The sequence below is a fragment of the Bubalus kerabau genome, chromosome 17 (genome assembly GCF_029407905.1).
Source record: "Bubalus kerabau isolate K-KA32 ecotype Philippines breed swamp buffalo chromosome 17, PCC_UOA_SB_1v2, whole genome shotgun sequence".
Lineage (NCBI taxonomy): Eukaryota > Metazoa > Chordata > Mammalia > Artiodactyla > Bovidae > Bubalus > Bubalus kerabau.
Genome location: NC_073640.1, coordinates 56,789,520 through 56,814,224, shown reverse-complemented (window position 1 = coordinate 56,814,224; position 24,705 = coordinate 56,789,520). Strand labels below are relative to the sequence as shown.

Here is a 24,705-nt window from a genome sequence, read left to right as displayed (position 1 = left end):
CTGTTCAGCTCTGTGTCCAGGGCTCAACAGAGGGCCTAGTATAGACGCCCAGTGACAGTGTGTGCAGGAGGGAATAAGAGGCAGATTGACAGAGAAAAGAGTCAGAATGACATGAGCTGGATGGACAAACTCCCAGGGAGAAGCCAGGTTAAGGACCCAGGACGCCCAGGGACAGCAGACAGGCAGACACAGACAGACAGACAGCAGCCCAGCTGAGAAGTCCCATTCCTTCCAGAGGCCTCCCCACCCGGAAACCTTCCTAGGAGCTGGAAAAATCCCCCAGTCCCCCCTGCCCGCCTTGCCCTGTGGCATGCCCACTCACACCTCAGGCAGAGGAAGCTGGCAGGCCCCACAGGAAGCTTTCTGTGCGGGGGGAGTAAGGGCGGGCGGGCGCAGGGACGAAGAGAGAGGAGTGGCGGGCGGGCAGGCAGCGGGCAGCGGCTACACAAAGGCTCCAGTGTCTGCCCCTCCTGCCCCTGGGTACAGATATAAATAATATGTACATATACCTTTATATATATATATATATCTACCAGTGAGCTGGGGTGGGAGGCTAGGGGCCACACAGTACCCCCCTAAGGACCCTGGTAGAGCAGAGGTTTGCTCCTGTGGGGTCTGGGGCCTCAGAGACAGTGACCAAGACTGAGCGGTTCCGGGTGAGAGGGACTTACAAGGTTCGAGAGAAATAGGAAGAGGCTGGCAGATTGTGGCCCCAAGTTAAAATCCAGGTGCCAGAGAGAGTCGGAGGGCTCAATCAGAGACAGATAGGAAAGGAGATCAGATTTCCCTGAGAAAAGACAGAAAAAAAGTCCAAGGTAGATGGGACAGAATGAAGACAAGGGTCATTCCAGAGAATGAACCACAGAGAAATGCAGGTGAGAGGAAGTAGGGACAGAAAGAAGCCGAGAGGCCAGCAGACAGCCAGGGAGCGACAAAGAGAAGCAGGCAGGCAAAGGCCAAGGCTGGGGGCTTGGGAAGGTGGGGGACCGTGGGTGGGGGAAGGGTCAGGGCACATCTACAGTTTAGGGGCACCGCCTGTGGGGCTCTGGGCCAGCCCAGTCCAGGGCAGGCTAAGGGGCAGGGAGCGGAGATGAGGGAGGTGGCCTTTGTGTTCCGGATCTTGGTGTTTACCTGGGGCAGGCATTGCAAACAGGCGCCCAGCCTGGCCCATGGCAGGGCGAGGGTGGGATGGGCTGGGCTGCAGCTCTGGGCACCAGTGGGCCTGACACGCCCACCTGTGGCCTGGGTGGTGAGTAAAACCCATGGGACACCTGGGTAGATGGTGACACATAGGGGGACAGACACAGTGACACACAGGGACAGATATAGGCAGACCCAGAGCGTCCGAGACATAAACAGACCCACAGAAGCCAGTGACAGAGACACGCTGTAATAGACATGGTGACAGGCACCAGGACACAGCAGTGGGCAAACACAGTGAGCTCAGAGACATGGCGACAAAACACAGAGACCGGGAACACAGGCAGACACACTGCAGACGACAGCAGCACAGGGACACACATGCAGACACCGCGACACAAACACCCACGGAAACCCAGCAACAAGACCCTGATGCCAAGACACACGGACGCACGCAGCACTCGCTCACACACTGACCACACAGATCACGGAGTAACACGGAGGCCTGCAGACGCCATGACAGTGACACGCTGACACCAAGGTACACACTGACATTGACTCCCGGACTGCTGGCTTCTGGGGTGCCCCCTCGGCCTCTGGTTGCGGGGTGTGAGTGGGGCTGAGCATGGGGGAGGGCTTGGGACCCCAGGGCCCCGCTGTGCTGCTCTTACCCCTCTAGAACAGCGCCCTGATTTAGGGCCCCAGCTCTGGGCCCGGGTTCAAGTTCTAGCTCCCCACTCACCACCTGTGTGACCTTGGACAAGTTACTTCTTCATGCCTCAGTTTTCCCAGTAATAAAATGGGTGGTGGGAAGGACTGGCTCCACTGTCAGGTGCTTCCACGATGCCAGACACGTGGTGCGCCTGAGTAACTGTTGTTATCGTTTCGTTTCTCTTCTTCTTCGCCATCATCGTCTCACGTTTTCTGAGGCAGGTGGCTCTCTGCTCACAGCAGGGACCCTGCCTTGCCCTCTGTTTCCCCACCCACGGGCTCCTCCCTTGGACCACGTCACCCAAAGCCACGAGCCGTGCCCAGGTCCGTCTGTCCCAGCCCAGGCTTCTCCGTGTCCCCGTGCTGTCCCTCCGTCCCTGACCCCCAGCGTCTTCATGTCTGTCCGTGCGTCCCATGTGTGACCGTGGTACTTTTCCATGCTGGCCGCCCGCCGGCTGTCCCTGGGGTGGGGGTCACACCTGCCCACGCCGGCCGAGCCAGTGGCCACCAGACACCCTGACGGACGGCCCCACCCTCCCCCCCAGGACCCTACAACAACACCCGCCCCTCCGGCCACCTGAGGTCCCCACTGGGGCGGCCTGAGGCCTGAGCCTGGGGACAGGAAGCCCCAGGCCTGGCCGCCCTGAAAGCCTCTTTCAGCCTGGGCCTCCTCCGGCCGCCACCGACTCCTCCTGCGGAATAATATTTGGGCTGTTGGCCGGGGGGCGGGGGCCAGATCCGGAGGCCGCCTGGGAGAAGCCAGAAACCGCAGGGCTTCCTGCCTCAGGCCGGCGGACTCCGGGAGAGACCCCCAGGCCCGAGGGAGGGGGGCGGGCACCCGGGGAGACTGAGGGCCTTTCTCTCGGCACCAGTTGTTTTTTCCAGGAACCAGGAGGAATTCCCCAGCCTGCCCAGGACAGCGAGGCTGGTGGGACGGCTGACGGGGAGCCAGCGCGGCAGGGGGCGGGGGGGTGACACGCAGCCGGCGGGGCGGGCATGGTGACAGAAATAGAGGGCCTGGCCCGAGAGGTGGCAGGTAGAGGCGGAAACTCAGGGAGCCGGGAGAGGGAGGCCAAAGGAGGAGGAGAGAGGCCGGAGAACCAAGGGAGTGGAGGGAGGCAGACCCCAAGAGGGGAAGACTTAGAGCCCCAAGGGAAGGAGGGAGCATTCAGACAGGGAGGGAGGGACAGACTCAGAGGAATGGAGAGGATGAGAGAGAGAGAGAGAGCAAGGCAGAACATTCGAGAGACAGATGCACAGAGGATGTGCGAGCTGCCCACAAACCAAAGGACAGAGATTAAGACACAGAGACAAGTAGGGACATAGATGACACTAGGGGACAGACAGATGGACACACAGGAAGTGGAAGAAACATCCCTCTCCCTTCTGTCCTCCGTCTGTCTCTCTGTCACTTTCTCATACACACACACACACACACACGTAAAGAAACAGCTTTTGGTCTTTGAATGGACTGACTAAATGAATGAGTGGCTACAGAGCCAACAGCCATGAAAGGCAAATACAAACTAAGGAAAAGACACCTGCTCCAGCCAGCCTGGCGGCATGACCTCGGCCCCGGCCTTTCCCATTCTGGGCCTCAGTTTCCACCCTGTGAAATAAGGGCCGTGAAAAACACACCTATGTTTCTCAGAGAGCCATGCCCTCAGGGACATCGGAGCCACAGATACCAGACTCAGGGCCTAGGCAGAGACCTAGATGAATAGAAGCCCCTAGACCCCAAACCCAGAGGCCCCCAGCGCCCAAAGGAAGAGTCAGCTCCTTTTCCCCACACCTGCATGTGAAAGAGACACAGACACACTAGAGCCAGCCAATATACACTCACACACAGCCACAGCAGTGACAGGGAGGTGGCAAAGCCAGGCATAAGTCACAGAGACATAACTTTTTAGAAGACATACAGACAGATGCTGACTCACAGAAATACACATGAAACACACAATGACCCACACCACCGAAGTAGGCACAGGCAGACTCCTTGAGGCAGCAGGCAAGTAGACAAAGGGACGTACAGACACACACATCCAACAGTGTGAGACCCAGAGGGTCCCAGGGATAGGTGTGTCAGAGAACCACACACACACAAAACAAGGCAGACGCACAGCAGTCTGGTATCCTGAGACATCTACAGTAAGCACACAGAGGACGGACATAGAAACTAACACAATTACGGGATACAAGCCATAGGTAACACCCACAGCAGACCACGGGGACCTCAATGGCTGTAGCGATACCCTATGACCCACAGAAGCACAGGCGCACAAACGTGCACGCGCGTTTACACACACACACACACAGTCTCCTTCAGTTGGCACCTCATTTGTCCCTCCTCCTCCTCCTCCTCCCCTCCAGCTTAACCAAAAATTGAGTGGTCCCAGGGCTCTCTAAACCTCAGTGCTAGAGGCATGTGTCGAGAGAGTGGGGGTGGGGAGATGGCCTTGGTCACTTCAGAGCCACCTCCGCCTGCTGCCCCAGCCCCACGGCTGCGGGGGCTGCTATCTGTGAGCAAACTGTCCTTGGGGTCAGGGACAGCAAAGAGCCAAAGGTCAGGTCGATGCCTCCCCCAGCCCTTCCCCCAGAGGCAAACGGCTCTTGGGGGCAGGAAGGAGAGGGGACAGGACACAGCAATTCAGTTGTTTCAGCCTCGAAGGGCCCACTGGCTAAGGAAAAGATACATTCAATAAGAGGCAGAAATGGTGCCTTTAATGGTCAAACACAGCCAGTATCCCCCTTCCCCGGCAAGAACCAGACTTTAGTAGAAATCCTCCACACCCTAACCAGTCCTTTTTGGTTTCTCCTGGATCAGAGGGAGAATGGGCTCCAGGAAAAAACAACAACAACAACAAACAAGGAGTATCCTCATCTCTACCTCTCACTCAGCTCACACCAGAGACAGGGATGACATGGCCAACACCGGGGCTGTGGTGGCCATTATGTTGCACAGCGGTACATGGGTGATGGCAGACCATCAATATGGTGGCCATCGTAGCACCCAATGGGCCAAAGACATAACCAAAACGGTGCCACCATCACATCCAGAGGCTCAGCCAAGAGGCTGGGCATCACAGCACCCAAGGGGCCAACCAAGAAGTCATCCCAGAGGGTGGCCATCTGAAGACCCAACAGGTCAACCTCATCACATCAATCAGTATGGCAGTCTTCACAGTACTCAGTGGGCCTACCACGATGTCAGTGGCAGCTATCAGTACTCAGTGGATCAACATGATGCCCACAGTGATGGCAGTCACCACGGTGAGCAGTAGACCAACCAAGATGTTGACAGACTGGGCGAGCAAGGTGTCTCCGGGGAAGGTCAGGCCCCAAGAGCCCGATGGTATGAGGTACAGCCATATCCCACCCAGCACGCTCCCACCCCACCCCTGCTAGGATGCGTTAAGCAGAGAGCGGGAATAGAGGCCCTGGTAGTAGACCCCAGGCTCCCCACCCTCTGCCCCGTAGCCCCCAAATCCCACGTCCAGCTTGGGGGGTGCTGGCGACTGTTCCGACATCAGGTTGTTGATGGAGAAAGGGTGATTGAAGTTGTAGGGCGCATCCAGCTTTAGCTCCCCTGGGAGCTCCAGGCCAGTGAAGTAGGGTGTGGAGGGAGCAGCGGGCGAGCCACAGTCCAGAGCCCCCACCTCGTCCCCACCCTGGGCCTCCGGCTCAGGGGGCGGGGGCTGCGGCTGCGGCGTGGAGGCCACAGTGGCGGCAGGGGCGGCAGCCGCGGAGGCCGACCCCGCACTGTTCCTGGAGGCCGAGCTCCCGCCGCCCCCTTTCTTCACCTTCTCCTCCAGCTTGAAGCGCTTCTGGCGGCGTAGGTAGCAGCCGTTCTCAAACATGTTACCTGAGCTGGGGTGCAGAGCCCAGTAGGAACCCTTGCCCGGCTTGTCCGGGGAGCGCGCCACCTTGACGAAGCAGTCGTTGAAAGACAGCGAGTGGCGGATGGAGTTCTGCCAGCGCTGCTGGTTCTCGCGATAGTACGGGAAGAGGTCCATGATCCACTGGTAGATCTCGCTCAGGGTAAGCATCTTGCCCGGCGCCTGCTGGATGGCCATGGTGATGAGCGAGATGTAGGAGTAGGGCGGCTTGGCGTGGGCCAGGGGCCGCCGGTACCCTTTCGGCATCTCCTTCCCGTGGACCAGCCCCGGGCCCGGGCCCCCGTACCCTGAGCTGCTACCTCCACCAGTGCTGGCACCCAGGCCTGGGAAGGTGGGCGCCAGGGGCGCTGTGGGGGCTGGGGGCGCCAGGGGTCCAGTGGGCAGCGGAGAGGCAGGCAGCCCCCCTGGGGGGTAGGGAGAGCTCAGCGGGTTCAGGGTCATGTAGGAGTTGAGGGGGGCCATGGTGGGTACTGGGGTCACTGGAGAATAGACCTACAGGGAGAGAAGGAGAGATGGCAAGTGGTGAGTCTCTACTCTGTTGGTAAGCAAAGCGTGGCTGGACCCATTCTGGGTCCCTCTGTCTGTGCCTCTTGCTCTTCCATCTTTACCTGCTTCTGTAAATGGTTGTCTCTTCAAGTCTCTCTCTGCCCCCTCTTCACGCACCCCTCTCCCCATCTCCCACATCTCATGTCCTGGAGTGCACAGGCTTTAAGTGGTTCTCAAAGTGTGGTCCAGGAGACCCTGGGGAGTTGTCTGAGACTCTTTTTGGGGGACCAGCGAGGTCAAACCATTTTCGTATAATGCCAAGATATGACTAACCTTTTTCACTTGGTTACTCTCACAAGCTTACAGTGGAGTTTTCCAGCGTCCACATGACATGGAATATTGCAACAGACCAAAGGTAGGAGCAGCTAGGAAAATCGAGCTGGCTTCTACTGAACCAGACACTAAAGAGACAGGCAAAAATGTCACTGTGCCCCTCCTCTCCTTCGATGTTCTGAAATACAGTTATTTTAATAAAAATACACACTGCTTACACTAACACATTGTTGCTATTTTTAAATGAATGAATGCCTATTTTTAAAATGTCTCAGTTTTCACTTTGAATGTGGTAACAACCAATATAACCCTGATCAATAAAAACTGTTTGGGGTCCTCAATAATTTTAAGAGTGTGACGAGGTCCTGAGACCAAAAAGAAAAAAAATTGAGAAATGCTGATTTATCTAATAATGGAATCTACGTATGTACTTTCTATCCATCTTTTAGGTTATAAAATTATAGCTTTATAAGTCAAAGCACCTGAAAATCAGAAATCACATATTTCCACCTAATATACATCATCTGTTTATTAAATGTCATCAAATCTAAGCTTCAGTAGTATTTTAAGTGTCAATAAGAATGGAAAAAAACATTGTCAGTTATAATCTCCAGACACCACTGACTGTAAAACCCATTCCATTTTCAGAAAGGTTGAAATGGGGGGAAAACATGCATCTTAGCTCAGTGAAATAAGGTAGACATTGCTATGTCTTTGTAAGTAACTATCTCGTCTCTCAAATATTCAACTGACCACCTACTGTGTGCCAGGCACTACTCCAGGCACTTCCCAGGAAAGTTCTGCTCTCATCCTTGTGACCACACTAGGGGGGAAGTGCTATCATGACACCCATTTTTCAGCTGAGCAAGCTGAGGCCCCAGAGAGATTGTCCAGGAGTCACACAGCAAGGAAGGAGAAGAACTGGGATCCTGAATCCAGGCAGTCTGGCTCCACACGGGTGTTCTGGATCCAGCTATAAAAGCAGTGACCAAGACTCGGAAACGCCTGCTCTCAGGGAGCTGTCAGTCTAGCAGAAAGTGAACAAGATAAGTAAGGAAAGTACAAAGCGTGGTGGATGGGGACTTCTCATTCTGTGAGCATTTCATCCAGCCTTCCATTCATTCTCTGGCAATATTCCATCTGTCTGTCCTGCTTCCTGCGCCGGGGGGCGGGGTGGGTCTCATGGCACTGGGGGTGCTGCTCTAGCTCTGATGGGAACCACCACTGAGTCGGTGTGCCCCATCTCACCCCCGCTCCCCGCCCCGTCACTTAAGTGTCTGCACAGACCAAGGCCCAGAGAGAAAAAGGAACTGCCAGGATCACTCAGGGAGCCAGAGACAGGTGATAACCAACCCCAGGTCTGCATTCCAGTAGAGAAACTCTCCCTTGTCTTTTTTCGCGTGTCTATCCAGGTAGCTCTTTCTTCTTATGTCTCTTTGACTCTCCCTGTTGGCATTATATGTGTCTGTTCATCTCCTTCCCTGTCTCGGTACCTCTACACTCCTTCCCTCTCTTCCCTCCCTCCTCTGTCTCTCCCCCTGCCCCCACGCTCTCTCCCTTTATCTCTGTCTCTCTCTCCTCCATCTCTTTCTCTCCCTCCTCTGCCTTTCTTTTCGCACAAAAAGACACTCACAGCCCCCATCTCTCTCTTCCTCTGCCCCTGCCCATCTCTCTCACACCTCTTTCTCCAGTCCTTGGAACTCTCTATCTGATTACCCCGCTCCTTTCCCACCCACCCCTCTCTTTCTTCCTCCTTCAGTACATCTTTGCATCTTTCTGCCCCTTCCCTGGGCACCACCGTCTCTCTAGAAGTCTCACATTGAAATTGGAACCACAGCTATTCCCCTCCCCCATGCACTGGTCTCCCCTATGGTTGGCTGGCTCTGGTCCCTCACCAAAAGTAAGGGAAGAGGGTCCTTCAGAGAGAGGGGAGGTGTCGGAACTCAGGGGGATCCACAGAGAGTTCCTGAATCCCTCTATGACTCCTGATGCTTCTCCAGCTCAGTCAGACTCTTGTATCACAGAGGAAGACAGACTGGGACCCCAGAGCCATTCTTTTCTGGCTCCCCACCCACACGGAAGTCCTCCTTGAGGTCTGACCTCAAGCCTCCAGCTGCCCTAATCCACCGTCAGCTTTCACACGCCCCGGGGCTGGGATGAACCCCCAGTGTCCGGGTCTGAACCGGATCTCCCCTACGAGGGCGGGGCTGAGACTGGGGGGAAAGCCCTGAGGGGACCTGCACCCCCACCCCAGGAGGCTGGAATTTCTCCCCTTTCATTTCCTTATTGTCTCTGGAGGAGGGTGTGACAGGGAGCGCAGGGAGGCGGTGTGAAGCCAGAAGCTAGTTTCTGATCCTGGTCCCAGCCTAGGACCTCAGGTGGCCCCTACACTCCGAGAGGGTTTAGATTCTCCATCTAGAAAATGGGGGGAGGGGGAGCAGTTGGACCAGCTGATTTGTGAGAACCGGGGGTCTGGGGGGGATGCCTGAGGACTATAACTTTCCAATTTCCCTCCAGACAAAGAGTCAGCCTGGTGGAGGGGGGTGCCATCACCCCAGCAGAAGGGTGTGGTGGGCAAGAAGCAGTGTGGGGTTCCCCCCAGTGCTCAGTTGCTGAGTGAGTGCAGAAGTTTCTCCTCTCATTGTTCTGACCCAGGTGGAGGAGGTGGTTTTGTTGATGGGAAGGTTGAGGAGACCCTCACACAGTATGTCCATTTCCAGCCCCCTACATGTCATCTCTTCCAAAATATGCCCCCAAATGCTGACTATCTCTAGACTGTCCCTCAATTTCAGAGACAATTTCCACACACCTTGTCCCCTAAGCTTCAGGCTGTGCCCCGAATAATGACTCCTTCAGCCTAGAGCCCCACAATTTACTTTTTAAGATACACCTCCAAAACACTGATTTGTAGCTGGTATCCTTAGAGCACACCCCCAGGATCTGAACTATGCAAGGCGTTCAGCTGAGATTCTCCTACCACCTGGGAGCCTCTACCACCAACCTGGTCTCTGCCTTCCCCACCCTAGAACCGACATTGCCTCCACCTCTCAATGCTCCCAACCCCTTCCCTGCCCCACCCCACGTGCACCTCACACCTCCACAGCCCCAGGACTGGCCCCTCCTGGGCACCTTGCCAAGCCTTGCAGGCCTGGGTATCCAGGAGTCCCACCCTACAGCTTCAAACCCCAGACCCAGAACTCAGGCACGCTGGGGCCCATGTAAACCCCAGATTTTAGTGTCTTTGGAGAACTCAACCCTTGCAGTCCCACATCCCACCTCAGGCCCACAGTCCCCATACAGGTTAGAAACCCAAGTATCCAGACCCCCATAACCTTCTGGCTAGGACCCTGTCCCCCCTCCACTTCATAATGTTGACTAGAGAGTAAGCAGGTTAAGACGGAGTCCTTGCAGCAACAGGAATGCAAGTTAGACCTGGGGGAGGACTTTCCATCAGCTAGGGCAAGCGAATTATTGTTCTCTGCCCCCTATTCCAGGGAAGTCTTGTCCTGTCCGAGATGGGACTGGTGAGTACATTAGCAGTTTGTGGAGATCAGTGGAAGGTGGGGTGGGTCGGGGGTGGGCGAAATCTGAAACTCTCCAGACTCCAGCAAGGAGAATCCCTGCTGAGGGTTTCTCTAGTAACACTTAGACCCTTGAAGTTCAGCTGGGAGGGGTGAGGGTCAATAGTAGGGACCTGCTAGGTGGAGACTGACCCCCTCTGCTGCCAATGCTGTTGCCCCTACCCCCTGCTCTCAGGATCCCGACTCTGACTGCATCTGGCCCCTTATCTATCTGAGCCCCAGCTCTTAAATCACCTGTTATTTCACACTCCCCAAACCAAGCTTCATCTCTGACCACCTTCATCTCTTATCCTTGAGCACCTACCCCTATTTCTAACTTTAAAATAGAACTCAACCCCAATCCTTATCCCAGAACCCCAATTCTTACATCTACCTCAGACCCCCATCTTTAACACTAAATTCTAACCCTGAGCTCTCAGCTCAGACTTCTCTTAATGGTGACCTCCCTCTCCCATCTCTCATTCACTATATTTCCCCCTAATTTTGAACTCCGTTGCCTAATCCCTCAGCTCTGATTTCCTATCTTTGGTTTATTCATTTTAATTCCTTTTACTTTGGGTCCCTGACACTCAGCCCTCACGTATGAGCTATGACTTGACCCTTGGCAGAATCTTCCTTACTCCCATTTAAGCCCTCACTCCGACAAGTCTGCCTAAACCGCGCTCCCATGCATTGTCCCCCGTCTCTGACTCCTTACACCTGGTCTCCGTGTGTCCAGTTCCCCCGCTCCCAGGTCTATTTGGGGCCACCGTTTGAGTCCACACCCAGGTCCTTACCCCCATTTAACCCCGCACCCTGATTCCTGCCCGCCCCCCCCGCCCCCCCCCCCCCCCCCCCCCCCCGCCAATTCCCGCTCCGCCATCCCCGAGGACACACCTCGCCCGCCTCCGGGTAGTAGCTCCACTCGGCCAGGTCGTGGGCCTCCATCTTCACCGAGCCCAGCATCCCCCGGGCCTGCGCCCCCACCCACCCCCTCTCCGGCCCGGGGAGAACCGAGAGTTTCGGATCTCTCGGCCGGCACTGCCCGAGTTCCGACCCGCGCCCGTCCGTCCGACCGCCCAGGGTCCCAGTCGTCCCGGGCGCCGCGGGAGGCGGCCACGCTTTATAGCCGGGACACCCCCGCCCTCGCCCGCCCTAGGCTCCCCTCCCGCCTCCCCGAGGGCGGTGCGCCCGGATTGGGGCGCCCCCTGCGGGATTGCGAGGAGAGAGACCTCAGGCGCCGGGATCCGCAGCCCGGGGACGAGAGAGCTGGGGACGGCTGAAGAGTGAGGGAGCTATAACTGGGAAACAATTGCTCATTCTAAAAGCCTCGAGGGCAGAACTCTAGGTCCCTTCTACTTAGGGTTTTCATCATCTCAATTGGAGCAGGCGAACAGCCAGCAAGACTTGTTGGAGTGGAAAGGGGGCTCAGAGCCGAGTGGTCTCCAGAGGTCCCGTTGTGTTACTATTACTATAAGGACCGGTAGGAGACCCTCGAAACCACATTTCCCTTTGGACGGACTGGAAGACTGAGCGTCTGATAACTGGAAGTGCTCCAGATTGTGTAAATGGCCAGGACAAAAGGTGGAGGGGATCGGGGCCTCTGCTCATATGCCGCTGAGACTGCAGATAACCCGCAAGACCTAGGAGCTTCGCCTATCCGACTCTGTTCAATCTAACATCAGCCGTCCAGGGAACCAGAGTCTGCGTGAACTCCATTTCCCAGAAGCCTCCAGCCCCCTTCCGTTCCCCCCCACCCCCACTCCCCCGGTCACAGGACTACATTTCCCAAGAGGCATGGCGCCCGAAAGACGGAAATGAAGGGCTGCCCGGGCTTCGCAGAGGGGGAGGGCGGAAGGCCGCTCGCGCGGCAGGGGCGGAGGCGCTGGTACAGAGTGGACTCCATTTCCCAGCGACCCGCCGAGTGCAGTGATTGCGTAGTGTCACGGCGGCGAGCGGAAGATGGCGGCGGCGTCTGTGAAGAGGCGCTGTTGAGGGGGCGCGAGGGGGACGGAAGCCGGAGCCGCGGTGAGCGGGGGGCGAGCAGCGTGGGGGCCAGGGACGAAGGGAGGAAGGACTCTGAAAGGGTAGGGGCGCTGTCGGGGCCAGTGAGGACACTGAGAGGAGAAGGGAGCAGTGACGCTCGGGACCCCAGTTTCTTCCCAGCTTTTGGACCCTTCCGTGGCTCCCCAGTACCCTCAGGGCAAAGTTCCAACGTGGCCGCCAAGGCGCGTCCGCGCTCCCCGGCCTCAGCTCTGCCAATTTGCTGGTCCCTCTTTTCGCGCAGCTGCACTGCCCTTTCGATTTCCTCAAACTCGCCATACGCTTTCCCGCCTCAGGCTTTTTGCACATGCCGACCCCTCTGTCTGCAACATCCTTTTACTCATTCCGCCTGGCTGACTCCCATTCATCTTTCGGATCTTGGCACCAACGTCACTTCCTCTGCGAAGCCCTCCTTTCCCGCCCTCCGTCCCGAAATCCGCCTGTTGGACGATCTCATAGGTCGCTGTTCCTTTCCTTCATGCCACTGGGGGGGTCTCACTTGTTATTGAACCTTTATTTGTGTGGCTTGTTAGTCCTGTCTGTGACCATGAGCCACACGGTGGGTAGCGACTGGATGTGTGTCGGTCTCCGCTGTGTTCCCAGCACTGCGGAATCGCGCTGAAAACTCCAGTTAAGGTTCGTTGAATCAATGAAAGATTCTCAGGGGGCCACTCTGTGAATGTAAGGGCAGTCGTCGTACTCCAGGTGGGAGTGGGGCGGCAGGACTCTATAAGGAGCACAGCGAGACGGAAGGGGAAACGATGATTATTTGTGATAGCAAAAGACTGCAAGACAGCCCCAGATGTTCTTTAGTAGGGAGACTGGCAGGAAAAAAACGGATAGCCTTCAGAAAATAAAATATCATGGAATTGTAAAAAGGAATGAGGGAAGGGGGTAAAAAAGGAACCAGAGACAAAGAATGGACTGCAGCATATATTAAGGGAAAAGCAAAATGGAAAAACAGTGTTTATCGTATACTTCCTTTTGACAAAAGTAAAGGAAATACTTGAAAGTGAAAGTCGCTTAGTTGTGTCCGACTCTTTGCGACAGTCCATGGAATTCTCCAGACCAGAATACTGGAGTGGGTAGCCTTTCCCTTCTCCAGGGGATCTTCCTAACCCAGGGATCGAACCCAGGTCTCCCGCGTTGCAGGTGGACTCTTTACCAGCTGAGCCACAACGGAACACCACAGGGCATACGGATATACATTTAAAAAAAAAAGTGGAAGAGGAAGGACACCAAGTAAAAAGTTTGGGTGACTCAGTGTATTCTCATGAAAAGAGAAGAAAAGTTCATCATGAAAGCGTTCATTGTGTTCTGGGAAACAGCAGTATACTGAATTGTTGGGTGGCCATGACCTTTAATTTGCATGAACAGAGCCGGGGGGGCAGGGGAAGCAGTTCTTTTTAGAGAGGCAGTCCAGCGTGGTACTGAGAAGGCTAGGTTCTGCAGCCAGGCTGCTGAGTCTGCATCTTACACGTTGTGAGCCTTTGATCAAGTGATTTTACGTCCTTGGACTTCAAACATCCACATCTGTAACATGAGAACTGGGGCTTCCCTTGGGGCTCGGTGGCAAAGAGTGTGCCTGCAGTGCAGGAAACTCGGGTTTAATCCCTGGGTTGGGAAGATCCCCTGGAGGAGGAAATGGCAACCCACTCTAGGATTCTTGCCTGGGAAATCCCCTGGACAGAGGCGCTTGATGGGCTACAGGGTGTTGTGAGGTTTAAATAAGTTACTGTGTGAGAATTGTGCCCAGGACATATTAAATGTTCAATAAATATTTAGCTGTTATTTTTCAAGCATTCCCAGAGCCAAAGGGCATACTAAGGGATACTGAGGGATACTAAGCCCAGTGATTGTTGAAGCCCTTTGACATTTACTCAAAAGATTTTTTTTTTAATCTTTTGGTCACACTGTGTGGCATGTACGATCTTATTTTCCTACCAGGGATCAAACCTGTGTCCCCTGCATTGGAAGTTCAGAGTCTTAACCGTGGACCACCAGGGAAGTCACACTCAGCAGCTTTTTATTGAATGCTTACTAGATGAGTTCCCTGGTGGCTCAGACGGTAAAGTGTCTGCCTACAATGCTGGAGACCTGGGTTCAATCCCTGGGTCGGGAAGATCTCTGAAGAAGGAAATGGCAACCCATTCCAGTATTCTTGCCTGGAAAATCCCATGGATGGAGGAACCTGGTCCATGGGGTCGCAAAGAGTTGGACACAACTGAGTGACTTCACTTCTGCTCCTTCTTCACTTGCTGCCAAGCGCTGTTCCATGCTGGGGATAAAGTGAACACACACACCTCTTCCCTCGTGGAGCTTATAAATATGTAGTGTGTTTATATCCACGCCATGGAGAAAAACAAGGCGACACAGATGGTGAGGGAGAGTAAATGGAAATTTGAAATCAGATGGTCAGAGAAGACCTCGCTGCTGGGATATCTGAGCTGAGACCTGAAGGAGATGAGGAGGAAGGGAGCTGTGGCAGTATCTGAAGGGAGGAGTAATCCAGGTAGCAGGAAGAGAAGCACAGAGGCTTAGAGGAAGGGGTATGTTGGTGCGATGACGAGGAGGGCAGAGTGACTGGAGCAGAAAGAGCCAAGAGAAAGAGCAGAGACAGCAGAGCCAGATCATGTAAGGTCTGCCCGGCCTTGGTGAGGACTTACTTGGCTTTGACTCGAAGCAAGATGTGGGGGTGACAGGCAGCAGGGAGGCTAGGAAGGAGGCTGTTGGACAGTCATTCATTCAGCAGATACCTGTTGAGTATAAACTGCTGTGTACGGTATATTATGATTCTTTCAAAAGATGCATCTTTTTCACCTCCTCAAATTATTAACAGTTTATGCAATAGCCTTCAGATCTCTTTCCCTGCACGTGAAAATAGCTATACTTACGTTTACTATGTCTGTTAATTCATCTAATCCTCAGAATAGTTCTGGGAGATCACCACTGTTGCCATCCCTGCTTTACAGAAGAGACAGCTGAGCCCCAGCTGTTTCTTGCCTCAGGTCATTCTGTGTACACACACACAAACTTGACAAAACTCAGTTGAATCGTATACCTTCCTCTGTGAGGCAGCAGACTCTCACTGTCATCTTTTCATGATGATAATTCTTTGAGACCCATCCTTTTTTTTCCTATTTCCTCCCTTTCCTACTTTTTGGTTTTTCCTTCCACTCGTTTTTGATGTTTTTAACAAATACGTATATTTTTCCTTTCTTTTGTGAAAAGGGAACATACAGTAAACATTGCCTTCACTTTGCTTGTTTTTAATTTAATATGTGCTGGAGCCCACTGTTTATCAGCAGAGAGATTTGCCCCATTCCTTTTTACAGTTGCGTACTATTTTATTTTGTGGATGTATCACAGTTCTGCAGCCCGTCTCCCTATTTTAGAAGACTCAGGTTGACAGCAGTTTTTTGCTATTAGGAATGGTGCTGTAATTGATATCCTTCTTATTTCTTGATTTTTGCCAGTGTGACTTTGGGAGAGATGTCCAGAAATATCCCCCACTTCTTTTGAAACACAATGTCATAATATTCCAGAAAATGGCAGAAGTATAATTTATTTGATTAGGTCTTCTCTGATGTATTGAGTACTTACCTACTGTGTGGAGGACCCAGCTCAAGAGACGAGGGGCACTGAGACCAGAGAGAGGCGGCTGCTCTGCGTGCATCTGTTCAGTCCTCCAGCAGGTGTTTGTGGTCAGCCTGCTCTCTGAAAAGTACTGGAGGTGAGGCTTGGTTCTCCACGGGGTACAGCCTCTTAGCCAGAAGACATCAGTCTCCCCCAGATTACAACCCCACAAATACAGAGCCCTTCACAGATAGTGGAGTAACGGCCGAGCTTGCTCCATCCTCTCCAGCGGGTACCGGGCCGCCAGCCATGGCAGCCAGCAGTGGGGACAGCGTCACACGCCGGAGCGTGGCATCACAGTTCTTCACTCAAGAGGAGGGGCCGGGCATCGATGGCATGACCACATCAGAGAGAGTGAGTACGGAGAGAGAGGTGTGGAGTGGGGAGGCCCAGGCCCTCTCGGGTGATCCGCCCCTAGCTGGAAGATCTCAGGAGTGCTGTAGGAGCTGGCCTGACCTGCCTTTCACCCTCCTTCCAGGTGGTAGATCTCTTGAACCAGGCAGCACTGATCACCAACGACTCAAAGATCACAGTGCTCAAACAGGTGAGGGGAAGAGGGTGACGCTGGGCTAAGCAGGACGAGAGGAGCCGGGATGGGAGCCTCAGAAAAGAGGGCACTGGTACTAACGCTAGCATTCACGTCCAAGCACTTGGGATACGGCACGCAGCGCTGCTCGGCCACACCATCGTTTAATTCTCACAAAAGCTCTCTGAGGCAGGGTAATTTCTTCTCTGTTTTACAGAGAAAGAAGTAGAGTCTCAGAGCTTAAATTAGCCCAAGGTCACTCTGCTAGGACCTGACAGAATTAGGACCTGAATGCTGGATTCAGACTCCAAATGCTATGCTCTTGATCCTCAAGTTTCTTCTCCGCCAGAGTCCTGTCCAGTAGGGAAGACGTACAGGTGACCCAACAGTGGGGACCCAGAGTGGGCAGGGCTGAGATGGAGGCGCCTGGGGGTGTGTGGAACCCAGAGGAGGCTTCTGACCCAGCCTAATGGCGGGCAGTTAAGGAGGGCTTCCTAGAAGAGGGATGTCTGAGCTGAGACCTGGAGGAGAAGGAGAGAACCAGGCCAAGGGAGACAGGGATAGTGTCTTGAGCAGAGGGCAGAATAGCTGGTACAGAAGCAAAAGAGGATGGGGAATTAGGGGGTGCTGAGTGTGGTTCAGAACAGGAGGCAGATGGAGTTCAGGGGACCCCAGCTCTGCTTGCTCTGCACATGGCCTTGGGTAGCCAACGCCACCTCAGCAGTGAGTGGGGTTCTGACAGGGCCTCCCTTGTGGGGTGGTTGTCAGGGCTGTTCACCAATAGTGCCTTGGCTCGTGGGCACTGAGCTTCTGTGAGAGTGTCTTTGGGAAGGGCTTATTCCAAAGAGCCTGGCAGGTATTACACAAGGGCCTCAGGAAGTGGGCTCTCACTGGGATAAAATGCCTGCTGAATTGTGGCAGTTGAATGGGGAGTAGAAACAGAAGGAGCGTGGAGAGAATTGCTGGATGCGCCTCAGGAAGGTAGGAGTCCCATGGTACCTCTCACATACTCACTGGTCCACCAGGACCTGCGCCTTGTAGCATCTTCTTACTGAAGCCTCACAGTAGCCCTACAAGCTGTTGTTTCTGGTTCCCATTTTACAGAAGAGTAGACTGAGACTCAGGGGAAGCCGCTTCCCTAGGCCATGCTGGGAGTTAAGCTGAATCTGAACTGAACGTATCTGCTGCTCCCCCATGCTGGTTTCTCCTGCGCACGCCTGTCTGTACTGACCGGCCCCTGGTTTCATAAGTGTGTCCTCCTCCTCTTTCTCAATCTGCTTCCAGGTGCAGGAACTGATCATCAACAAAGATCCCACACTACTGGACAACTTCCTGGATGTGAGTGGCCAACAGGAGAGAAGGGGTATGGGTGTGGGGATAAGGGAGGTGATCCTGGTACAACTCTGACCCACCTTCTTCTTGACCCTGGCAGGAGATCATCGCTTTCCAGGCAGACAAGTCCATTGAAGTGCGCAAATTTGTCATCGGCTTCATCGAGGAGGCTTGGTACGGGGCATTGCAGGGTACCCGTGGGGCCACCCCTACTGGAGTCGGCCTCTCGGGCTCCTGGCCTGGCCCTGCCCTGAGAGTCTTGCCCTCTGCTGCCCACACCCATTCTCCCCTCCTGATTCCCCAGCAAATATTTAATAAGGTCCAAATCTTGGATCGTCCACTATTCCTCTGCTTCTTCCACACTTCACATCTACATCATCAGTAAGGACTGTCGACTCTGCCTTCAAGCTGTAAACAACATCTGACCATTTTTCAACCACTTCCCTTGCTGTACCAAATACTTTTTTATTCGATCCTCATACATGGGATTATTTGTTTGGCCCATTTAACTGAAGAGAAAACTGTGAATCAGAGAGGTGAAGTGAGTTTCTGAAGGTCACACAGCCAGTATGTGGCAGTGCTGGGATTGTAACCCATGTCCATAACACCATTGCCCAGATTCTCAGTTTCCCATCTTTTACTGGGAGAGTTTTTTTTCCAATTGAGGTATACTTGATTTATAATAATATATTAGTTTCAGATATACAACATAGTGATTCAAATTTTTTATAGATTATATTCCACTCAACTATTATAAAATATTGACTATATTCTCTGAGCTGTACAATATATCCTTGAAGTTTATCTATTTTGTATGTAGTAGCTTGTACCTCTTAATCCCCCTACCCCATTTTGCCCCTCCCCCATTCCCTCTCCACACTGATAAATGTTAGTTTTGTCTTTTTTTAACATGTTAGCATATATAGAGAAGCATATGGAGAAGGAAATGGCAACCCACTCCAGTATTCTTGCCTGGAGAATCCCAGGGACGGGGGAGCCTGGTGGGCTGCCGTCTATGGGGTCGCACAGAGTCGGACACAACTGAAGCGACTTAGCAGCAGCAGCAGCATATATAACACTTTTGATTTTAAAATTTTAACTGTTTTTCCAAACAAGCAAAAAAGAAGAGTAATATTTTTTTGAGGTATAGTTGATTTATAATATATTAATTTCAGATAAGTAACAGTGATTCAGAATTTTCATAGATCACTGGGACAATTTGTGGTACATTTTCTGAGTTTGCCAAAACACTTTTTGTTCCAGATATGTATCACATGACTGCTGTGTGCCAGGCATTTGTGTCAGGCTATAGAAATAGAACTGGATAAAAACAGATATTGTTTCTGCCTTCATGTAGCTGATAGTTGAGTTTCATATTTTTCGACTGATTAGCTTAATATTTAACTTGAGATTGTAACCTGATGTGAAAATTCACATTCTGAGCTCTAGGTGTAGCCTTGAATTTATTCATTCACTGAACAAATATTTATTGAAGGCCTTTTCATTCTTTCCTTCAACAAAAAATGAGACTCTGCTAGTACTTAGATGGTAAAGAATCCCCTACTTTCAGAGCCCTCCATCTTAGGTAAAAAAATTAGTAAACAAGACTCATGATTACGTAAGGCAGAGTGCTTTAAAATATTAATGACTAATATTTGTTGAATGCTTTCTTATACCCTTCTAAGAGCTTTACATGTATTGTTGCAGTTTTCACAACAAGCCTCCAGGTAGGAACTATTCAAAATGAGACAAAGGTGGTTGTTCAGATTCACACCGGTGGTCTGGCACTGCTGCCTCTTAGGTGAACTGTGGGGCCCTAATAGTACGAGAGAGTGGGCGTCGTAGGACCAACCTGGACCGTTTTCGAGCGCACATATGTCCAAAGGTACCAGATGCTGGCAAACACAACAGGTGCCCACCTGCATTCCAGTCTTTTGACACATCGGCCCTGATTTCCCTTTCCTTGGAGGCTGCAGGCTCCCATCACCTGCGCAAAGGCCACCTTGACCTTGCCTTTCTTCTTCCATCCCCAGCAAGCGAGACATTGAGCTGCTGCTGAAACTAATCGCGAACCTCAACATGCTCTTGAGAGACGAGAATGTGAATGTGGTGAAGAAGGCCATCCTCACCATGACCCAGCTGTACAAGGTAGCCCTGCAGGTAGGCGCTCCCTGCCCACCGGGGGCTGTCCCAGCCTGACAGGTCTCATTCGTCTCTTAGAGTTCAAAACCAGCGTCAGATCACATCTTTCAAGGCCAAGGTGTGCTGTCGACCTTTAGGAACAGATAACGAGGGGCTCTAAATTCTAACAGCCCAGGAGTTGCCATTAACCCCTCTTTCCCTGCATCCATCCATCCATTTATGCGTTCTGCAAACGTTCCCCAAGAACCAGGTCCTGTGACCAAATGGGCCAGCTGGGTCCACACTGGTGTGATGTACATGCACATTATCGAAAGGAAGAAATCCATTTGCTCTCTGCCACCACCTTGTGAGGTCGGCATTGTTGTTCTTTTGGCTTCTTTAAGATCTGAGCCTTCAACCCTCAGCCTTGTCACTACCTCTGAACCTTATGAGGGCAGGGCCAGGCCTGGCTTGGTCACCACTGGGTCCTGTCCCCCGCATCACCTAGCCCAGAGCCAGGGACGGAGTTGTAACTCAGTGACCGTGTCCCCAGTGAGTGTATGTATCATCCTTGATGGATCTCTGAGTTGTGGTGGAGTCAGTGATTGGCGTCTTGTCCCCATCTGCCTGTCTGTCCACCCCTCCCCGGCCCACACACAGTGGATGGTGAAGTCACGGGTGATCAGTGAGCTCCAGGAGGCCTGCTGGGATATGGTGTCGGCCATGGCTGGGGACATCATCCTGCTGCTGGACTCTGACAACGACGGCATCCGTACCCATGCCATCAAGTTCGTGGAGGGCCTCATCGTCACCCTTTCACCTCGCATGGCTGACTCGGAGGTGCCCCGACGCCAGGAGCACGACATCAGCCTGGACCGCATCCCTCGTGACCACCCCTACATCCAGTACAGTGAGTGCCCCGTCAGCTGGTGCCATTGGCCTGCCACTGCACCGGCTCCCTTCTCCTCCTCCTTCCCCCTTTCCCCCTTTCTTTGTAGTTTTTCATTTCTGGAATCAGTTTGATACAGTGCTTAAGAGCCCTGTTGCCACATTCAGATCTCAGCATTACCTCTTACTTACGTGCGCTTGGGCAAATTACTTCTTTCTGAACCTTGTCTTCCTTTTGTAAAATGAAAGTGGCAGTACCCTTCCAGGTTGGTAGTGCTGTTCCATGGGAATGTGAGCACTCAGTAGTAAATACCAGCTAGTTCTGCAGTTTTTCTGATTGCAAATTATAAAAGTAGTACATGCCCGTTTTAGTGTCAAGCAATAAATATGGAAGAGTAGAAAGGGAAATTCCTTCCTTCTCCAGTCCTGCTTCTCAGAGATGAATACTGCCAAGAGTATAGTTTCCTCTCGGACCTTTTCTATGCAAAGATAGGTATTTATATGTGTATATTCATAGTTTCTGTGTTTGTTGGGTTTGTTGTTTATAGAAAACAGGGCCATGCTTAATACTTCCAGCTGAGAGGCATGGAAGTGTAATGACTTGTGTTTGAATCTCTGCTCTGCCATTGAGCACCCGACCTATTCTCTCTGAGCCTGTTTCTTCATTGGTAAATCCGGAGTCGTTACTATGGCATCTACTTTAGGGTGTTAGTATGAGCTTTTGTTGAGTTTATATGGCTGGCATTGTAAGCATTCCACAGATATTAGCTGTTCTTCTGTATTGTTTGACCACGTTTTGAACTCAACAAAAATTAAGTTGCATCTTTTCCAAACAATATCATATTCAGATGTTACAAAATATTCCATTAGAATGGCTACATTACATTCTGTATTTTATTCACTGTTTTGTATAATGTCGCATCCAGTAGGTTTTTGCATAAGAAATGTCAGGAAAGATATTTGCCACAGTTTCAGAGTTCACTTTTGGTGAGCGGATCAAGGACCCTGGTGGTTCAGAGAATTTTGAGTCCTCTACCTGTGGGTTGTCACATGTGTACATATTCAAAGTTTTACATTAGTGTAGTTCAGACAGATTCCTTATAGTTGGATATTTTAAATTATTTCTACTTTGTCAGGATTGCAAGCCCATGCTTTGAGCGTCATCTCTAGATTTTTGTTAATAGTATTATAGTCAGACTCATCACGCACTAAATCTCCTGAGTTTTTTCAGCCAGTCACAGCCATCCATGTACGAGGATCTTTCTCCTTTTGGTCCCAAAGACTGCTCTCTCTGGAAGCCAGGGAGAAAGCCCCCTATTAACTGGTCCTCTTCTCTCCCTCGTTAGATGTGCTGTGGGAAGAAGGCAAGGCAGCCTTGGAGCAGCTGCTCAAGTTCATGGTGCACCCCGCTATCTCCTCCATCAACCTGACCACAGCCCTGGGCTCCCTGGCCAATATTGCCCGCCAGAGGCCCATGTTCATGTCAGAGGTGATTCAGGCCTACGAAACCCTCCACGGTAGGTTGGTGCCCTCCCCTACTTCCCCTGTCCACAGACCAGTCTCCTCTCTTCTGAGAAAATGTGGGCTAAACAGCAGGCCCCTAAAGCCTTCATCATCATCAGTCTAGTAGGTTATGGACATAAGGAAGGATTCTCTAGATGAGACACATATCTTTCAGTGATTGCACGTGACAGACACGTGGTTCAGAGCTGCTTTAACATTGAGGTATGTGTGGGTGAAGTGACCTGGTGTCTAAGTACTTTAAAATACTCCAGCTCTTCCCGTCTCCCCTAAAAAAGCAGGGAGGATAGATGTGCCAAGATCAGCGAAATGTTGATGGCTACATGGTGATTCATTACCCTGGTCTCTCTACTTCTGTGCATGTGTGAAACTGAAAGGTATGAAGCTGAGGCGTGAGTGTGTGAAGATCAGGAGTCCCTCTCCCTCTCCTGGCTCTTACGTGTCTCTTCCCTAGGGTAGCAAAGATGGCCCCCAGTTGTTCCAGACTTCCATTCCATCTACTTGGCAACCCCATGGGAAAGCGAATGTCTCCTTCCCAGCCATTCCAACAGAGGTCCAAGGGCTCATTGTTTCTGATTGGCCAAGAAGACATTGTGAGCCTCTCCCCCAACCAGTCACAATGGCCAAGGGATTGCAGTGTTCTTACTGGCTCTGAGGCTCTTGCCCCCTTGGACTGAGAATGGAGCCAGGGTGGTTCCCTCAAAGGAAAACGGGAGTGTTGTTGGCTGAGGAAGTGGGAAAGGATGCTGGGCAGACACAATTGCAGGCATCCTCTTTTGCTGTGGAACAGGGGAGACTCACCTCTCAAGGTGATTGTTACGACGTTTGAAGGTCATTCTGGTGTCAGGGACCAACAATGAACTGTTGTGGCAGCTCAGTTGAAACATTCTGCAGGTGATTACTGCTTTCCCTAGGACAGGTGCGTTGGAATTTCCAGACCAAAGGTAGAGGGAGATGAGACTTAATGTTTAATAAAAGGGAGGCTGGGTTTTCTGTTTTAAGGTTGACTAATACTGAGGGAGACCTCTCAAGGGAATATCAGCTTGTACAGGGGGAAGGCCATACAGTAGATCTGAGAGTGAAGGAGCTCTGCTAGGAGATGTCCGCCACCACTGCCCAAAGTGGGGCTTAGGAAGTCAGGTGGGCAGGGCCCCATGAGCTCTGTCCACAGCATAAAGCTTTTGCTACTTTTCTCGCAGCCAATCTGCCCCCAACGCTGGCCAAATCTCAGGTGAGCAGCGTGCGTAAGAATCTCAAGTTGCACCTGTTGAATGTGCTGAAGCACCCAGCGTCCTTGGAGTTCCAGGCTCAGATCACCACCCTCCTGGTGGACCTGGGCACGCCTCAGGTGGAGATCGCCCGCAACATGCCCAGCGGCAAGGATGCCCGCAAGCGGCCCCGAGACGACTCGGATTCCACGCTCAAGAAGATGAAGCTGGGTGAGCTGAGGAGCCGGGTCAGGCCTGGCAGGAGGTGGTGGCAGGGACTGACCATGTCCAAAATGTCGAATTATTTACAGGAAACTGTAAGCTTAATTTACATGATAGATTATATTGTATAAATATGATGACATATAATAAGTGATGTCAAAGTAAAATTATTAAAGAATATAATATACGCAAAAGTAATTACTTAAGTTATACAGAAAGGAGTAAAATGAAAATAGTCTCCCTTTCATCCCTCTCCCCAAAAGTAACAAAACCACAAGTATTAACACTTAGGTTTTCTTTCAGAAATGCCTTTGACGTGTAGAGTTCTCCTTTCCTGTGAAGTAATTTGCGAGGGGGTGGGGTCGGCTGTGCTGCAATACACAGATCCCATGATGCTCCTCCCCCCCCCCCCCCCCCGCAAAAAAAAAGAAAGGATGGAATTTTATTTTTGTTTTTTTCATTTTGAAAAATAACTTATTGGGTATGAAGATTGAGGTAGAGATCTATCTGTTTTTCTCCACCTATCCACCTAATTTTTTTTTTCTTTATTTTGGCCACTCCTTGTGGCATGTGGAATCTTAGCTCCCTGACCAGGGATTGAACCCACAGTCCCTGCAGTGGAAGCAGGAAGTCCTAACCACTGGATCTCCAGGGAATTCTGTAAATTTCTGATAGCAGTTTTCTAAAAAAAAATCACATCAGTGTATGCCACCCCAGCAGTGTGTGAGTGCCAGATACCCCACTGGGTAAACCCTGGGTATAAATGGTATCCTTGGTTTAAATTTGCTTTCTTGCCTGTTTTGGAGTTAGGCTGTGCATTGTTTTACATTTATTAGCTGTTTGCATTTATGTGAAGTACCCATTCTATTGGGCTGTTCAGCCTTTTGTAATTGAATTGGAGGTGCCCTTGGTTAATGCAGGGTATCAGCTCTTTGTTACATGTGTTCCAGACTTGACAAGATTGTGTAACATGTCATATTTTTGCCTTAATCTACTTAAATCATTCTATTGAATGTTCCAGCTTTTCCACTTTTATAACTACAGCTTCAGGGAACATCTTTGGACACAAAGCTTCTTCTCTA

General features: G+C 51.9%; 2 protein-coding genes across 6 annotated transcripts in view; one reads left to right on the top strand and one right to left on the bottom strand.

Moving 5' to 3' along the window:
- Nucleotides 1-4,550: 4,550 nt before the first annotated feature.
- Nucleotides 4,551-11,092, bottom strand: FOXA3 (forkhead box A3). Its single transcript, XM_055551176.1, has 2 exons — nucleotides 11,024-11,092; nucleotides 4,551-6,239 (listed from the first exon to the last, which is right to left on the bottom strand). The coding sequence occupies exons 1-2, from the start codon at nucleotides 11,090-11,092 to the stop codon at nucleotides 5,253-5,255; spliced, it is 1,056 nt and encodes a 351-aa protein (XP_055407151.1). The 3' UTR covers nucleotides 4,551-5,252.
- An 881-nt stretch (nucleotides 11,093-11,973) lies between these two features.
- Nucleotides 11,974-24,705, top strand: part of SYMPK (symplekin scaffold protein) — a 33,296-nt gene continuing 20,564 nt past the window's right edge. Inside the window, exons 1-10 of one of the 5 annotated variants that reach the window (XM_055552145.1) lie at nucleotides 11,974-12,154; nucleotides 15,746-15,902; nucleotides 16,035-16,159; nucleotides 16,284-16,349; nucleotides 17,616-17,669; nucleotides 17,764-17,837; nucleotides 19,697-19,823; nucleotides 20,445-20,694; nucleotides 22,019-22,189; nucleotides 23,393-23,632. In XM_055552145.1, coding sequence (XP_055408120.1) covers nucleotides 16,055-16,159; nucleotides 16,284-16,349; nucleotides 17,616-17,669; nucleotides 17,764-17,837; nucleotides 19,697-19,823; nucleotides 20,445-20,694; nucleotides 22,019-22,189; nucleotides 23,393-23,632 — 1,087 coding nt within the window. In that variant the 5' untranslated portion in view covers nucleotides 11,974-12,154; nucleotides 15,746-15,902; nucleotides 16,035-16,054. Of the gene's footprint in view, nucleotides 12,155-15,645; nucleotides 15,903-15,983; nucleotides 16,160-16,283; nucleotides 16,350-17,615; nucleotides 17,670-17,763; nucleotides 17,838-19,696; nucleotides 19,824-20,444; nucleotides 20,695-22,018; nucleotides 22,190-23,392; nucleotides 23,633-24,705 lie in introns of all 5 variants that reach the window. The other 4 variants (XM_055552146.1, XM_055552147.1, XM_055552148.1 and 1 more) reach the window with 4 other exon arrangements.

Bases quoted from the DNA above. Each gene is read 5' to 3' on its own strand.
- FOXA3 (XM_055551176.1), bottom strand. From the start codon at position 11,092: ATGCTGGGCTCGGTGAAGATGGAGGCCCACGACCTGGCCGAGTGGAGC. The intron at 6,240-11,023 runs GTGTGTCCTCGG...CTCTCCCTGTAG, and splicing joins ACTACCCGGAGGCGGGCGAG to GTCTATTCTCCAGTGACCCC.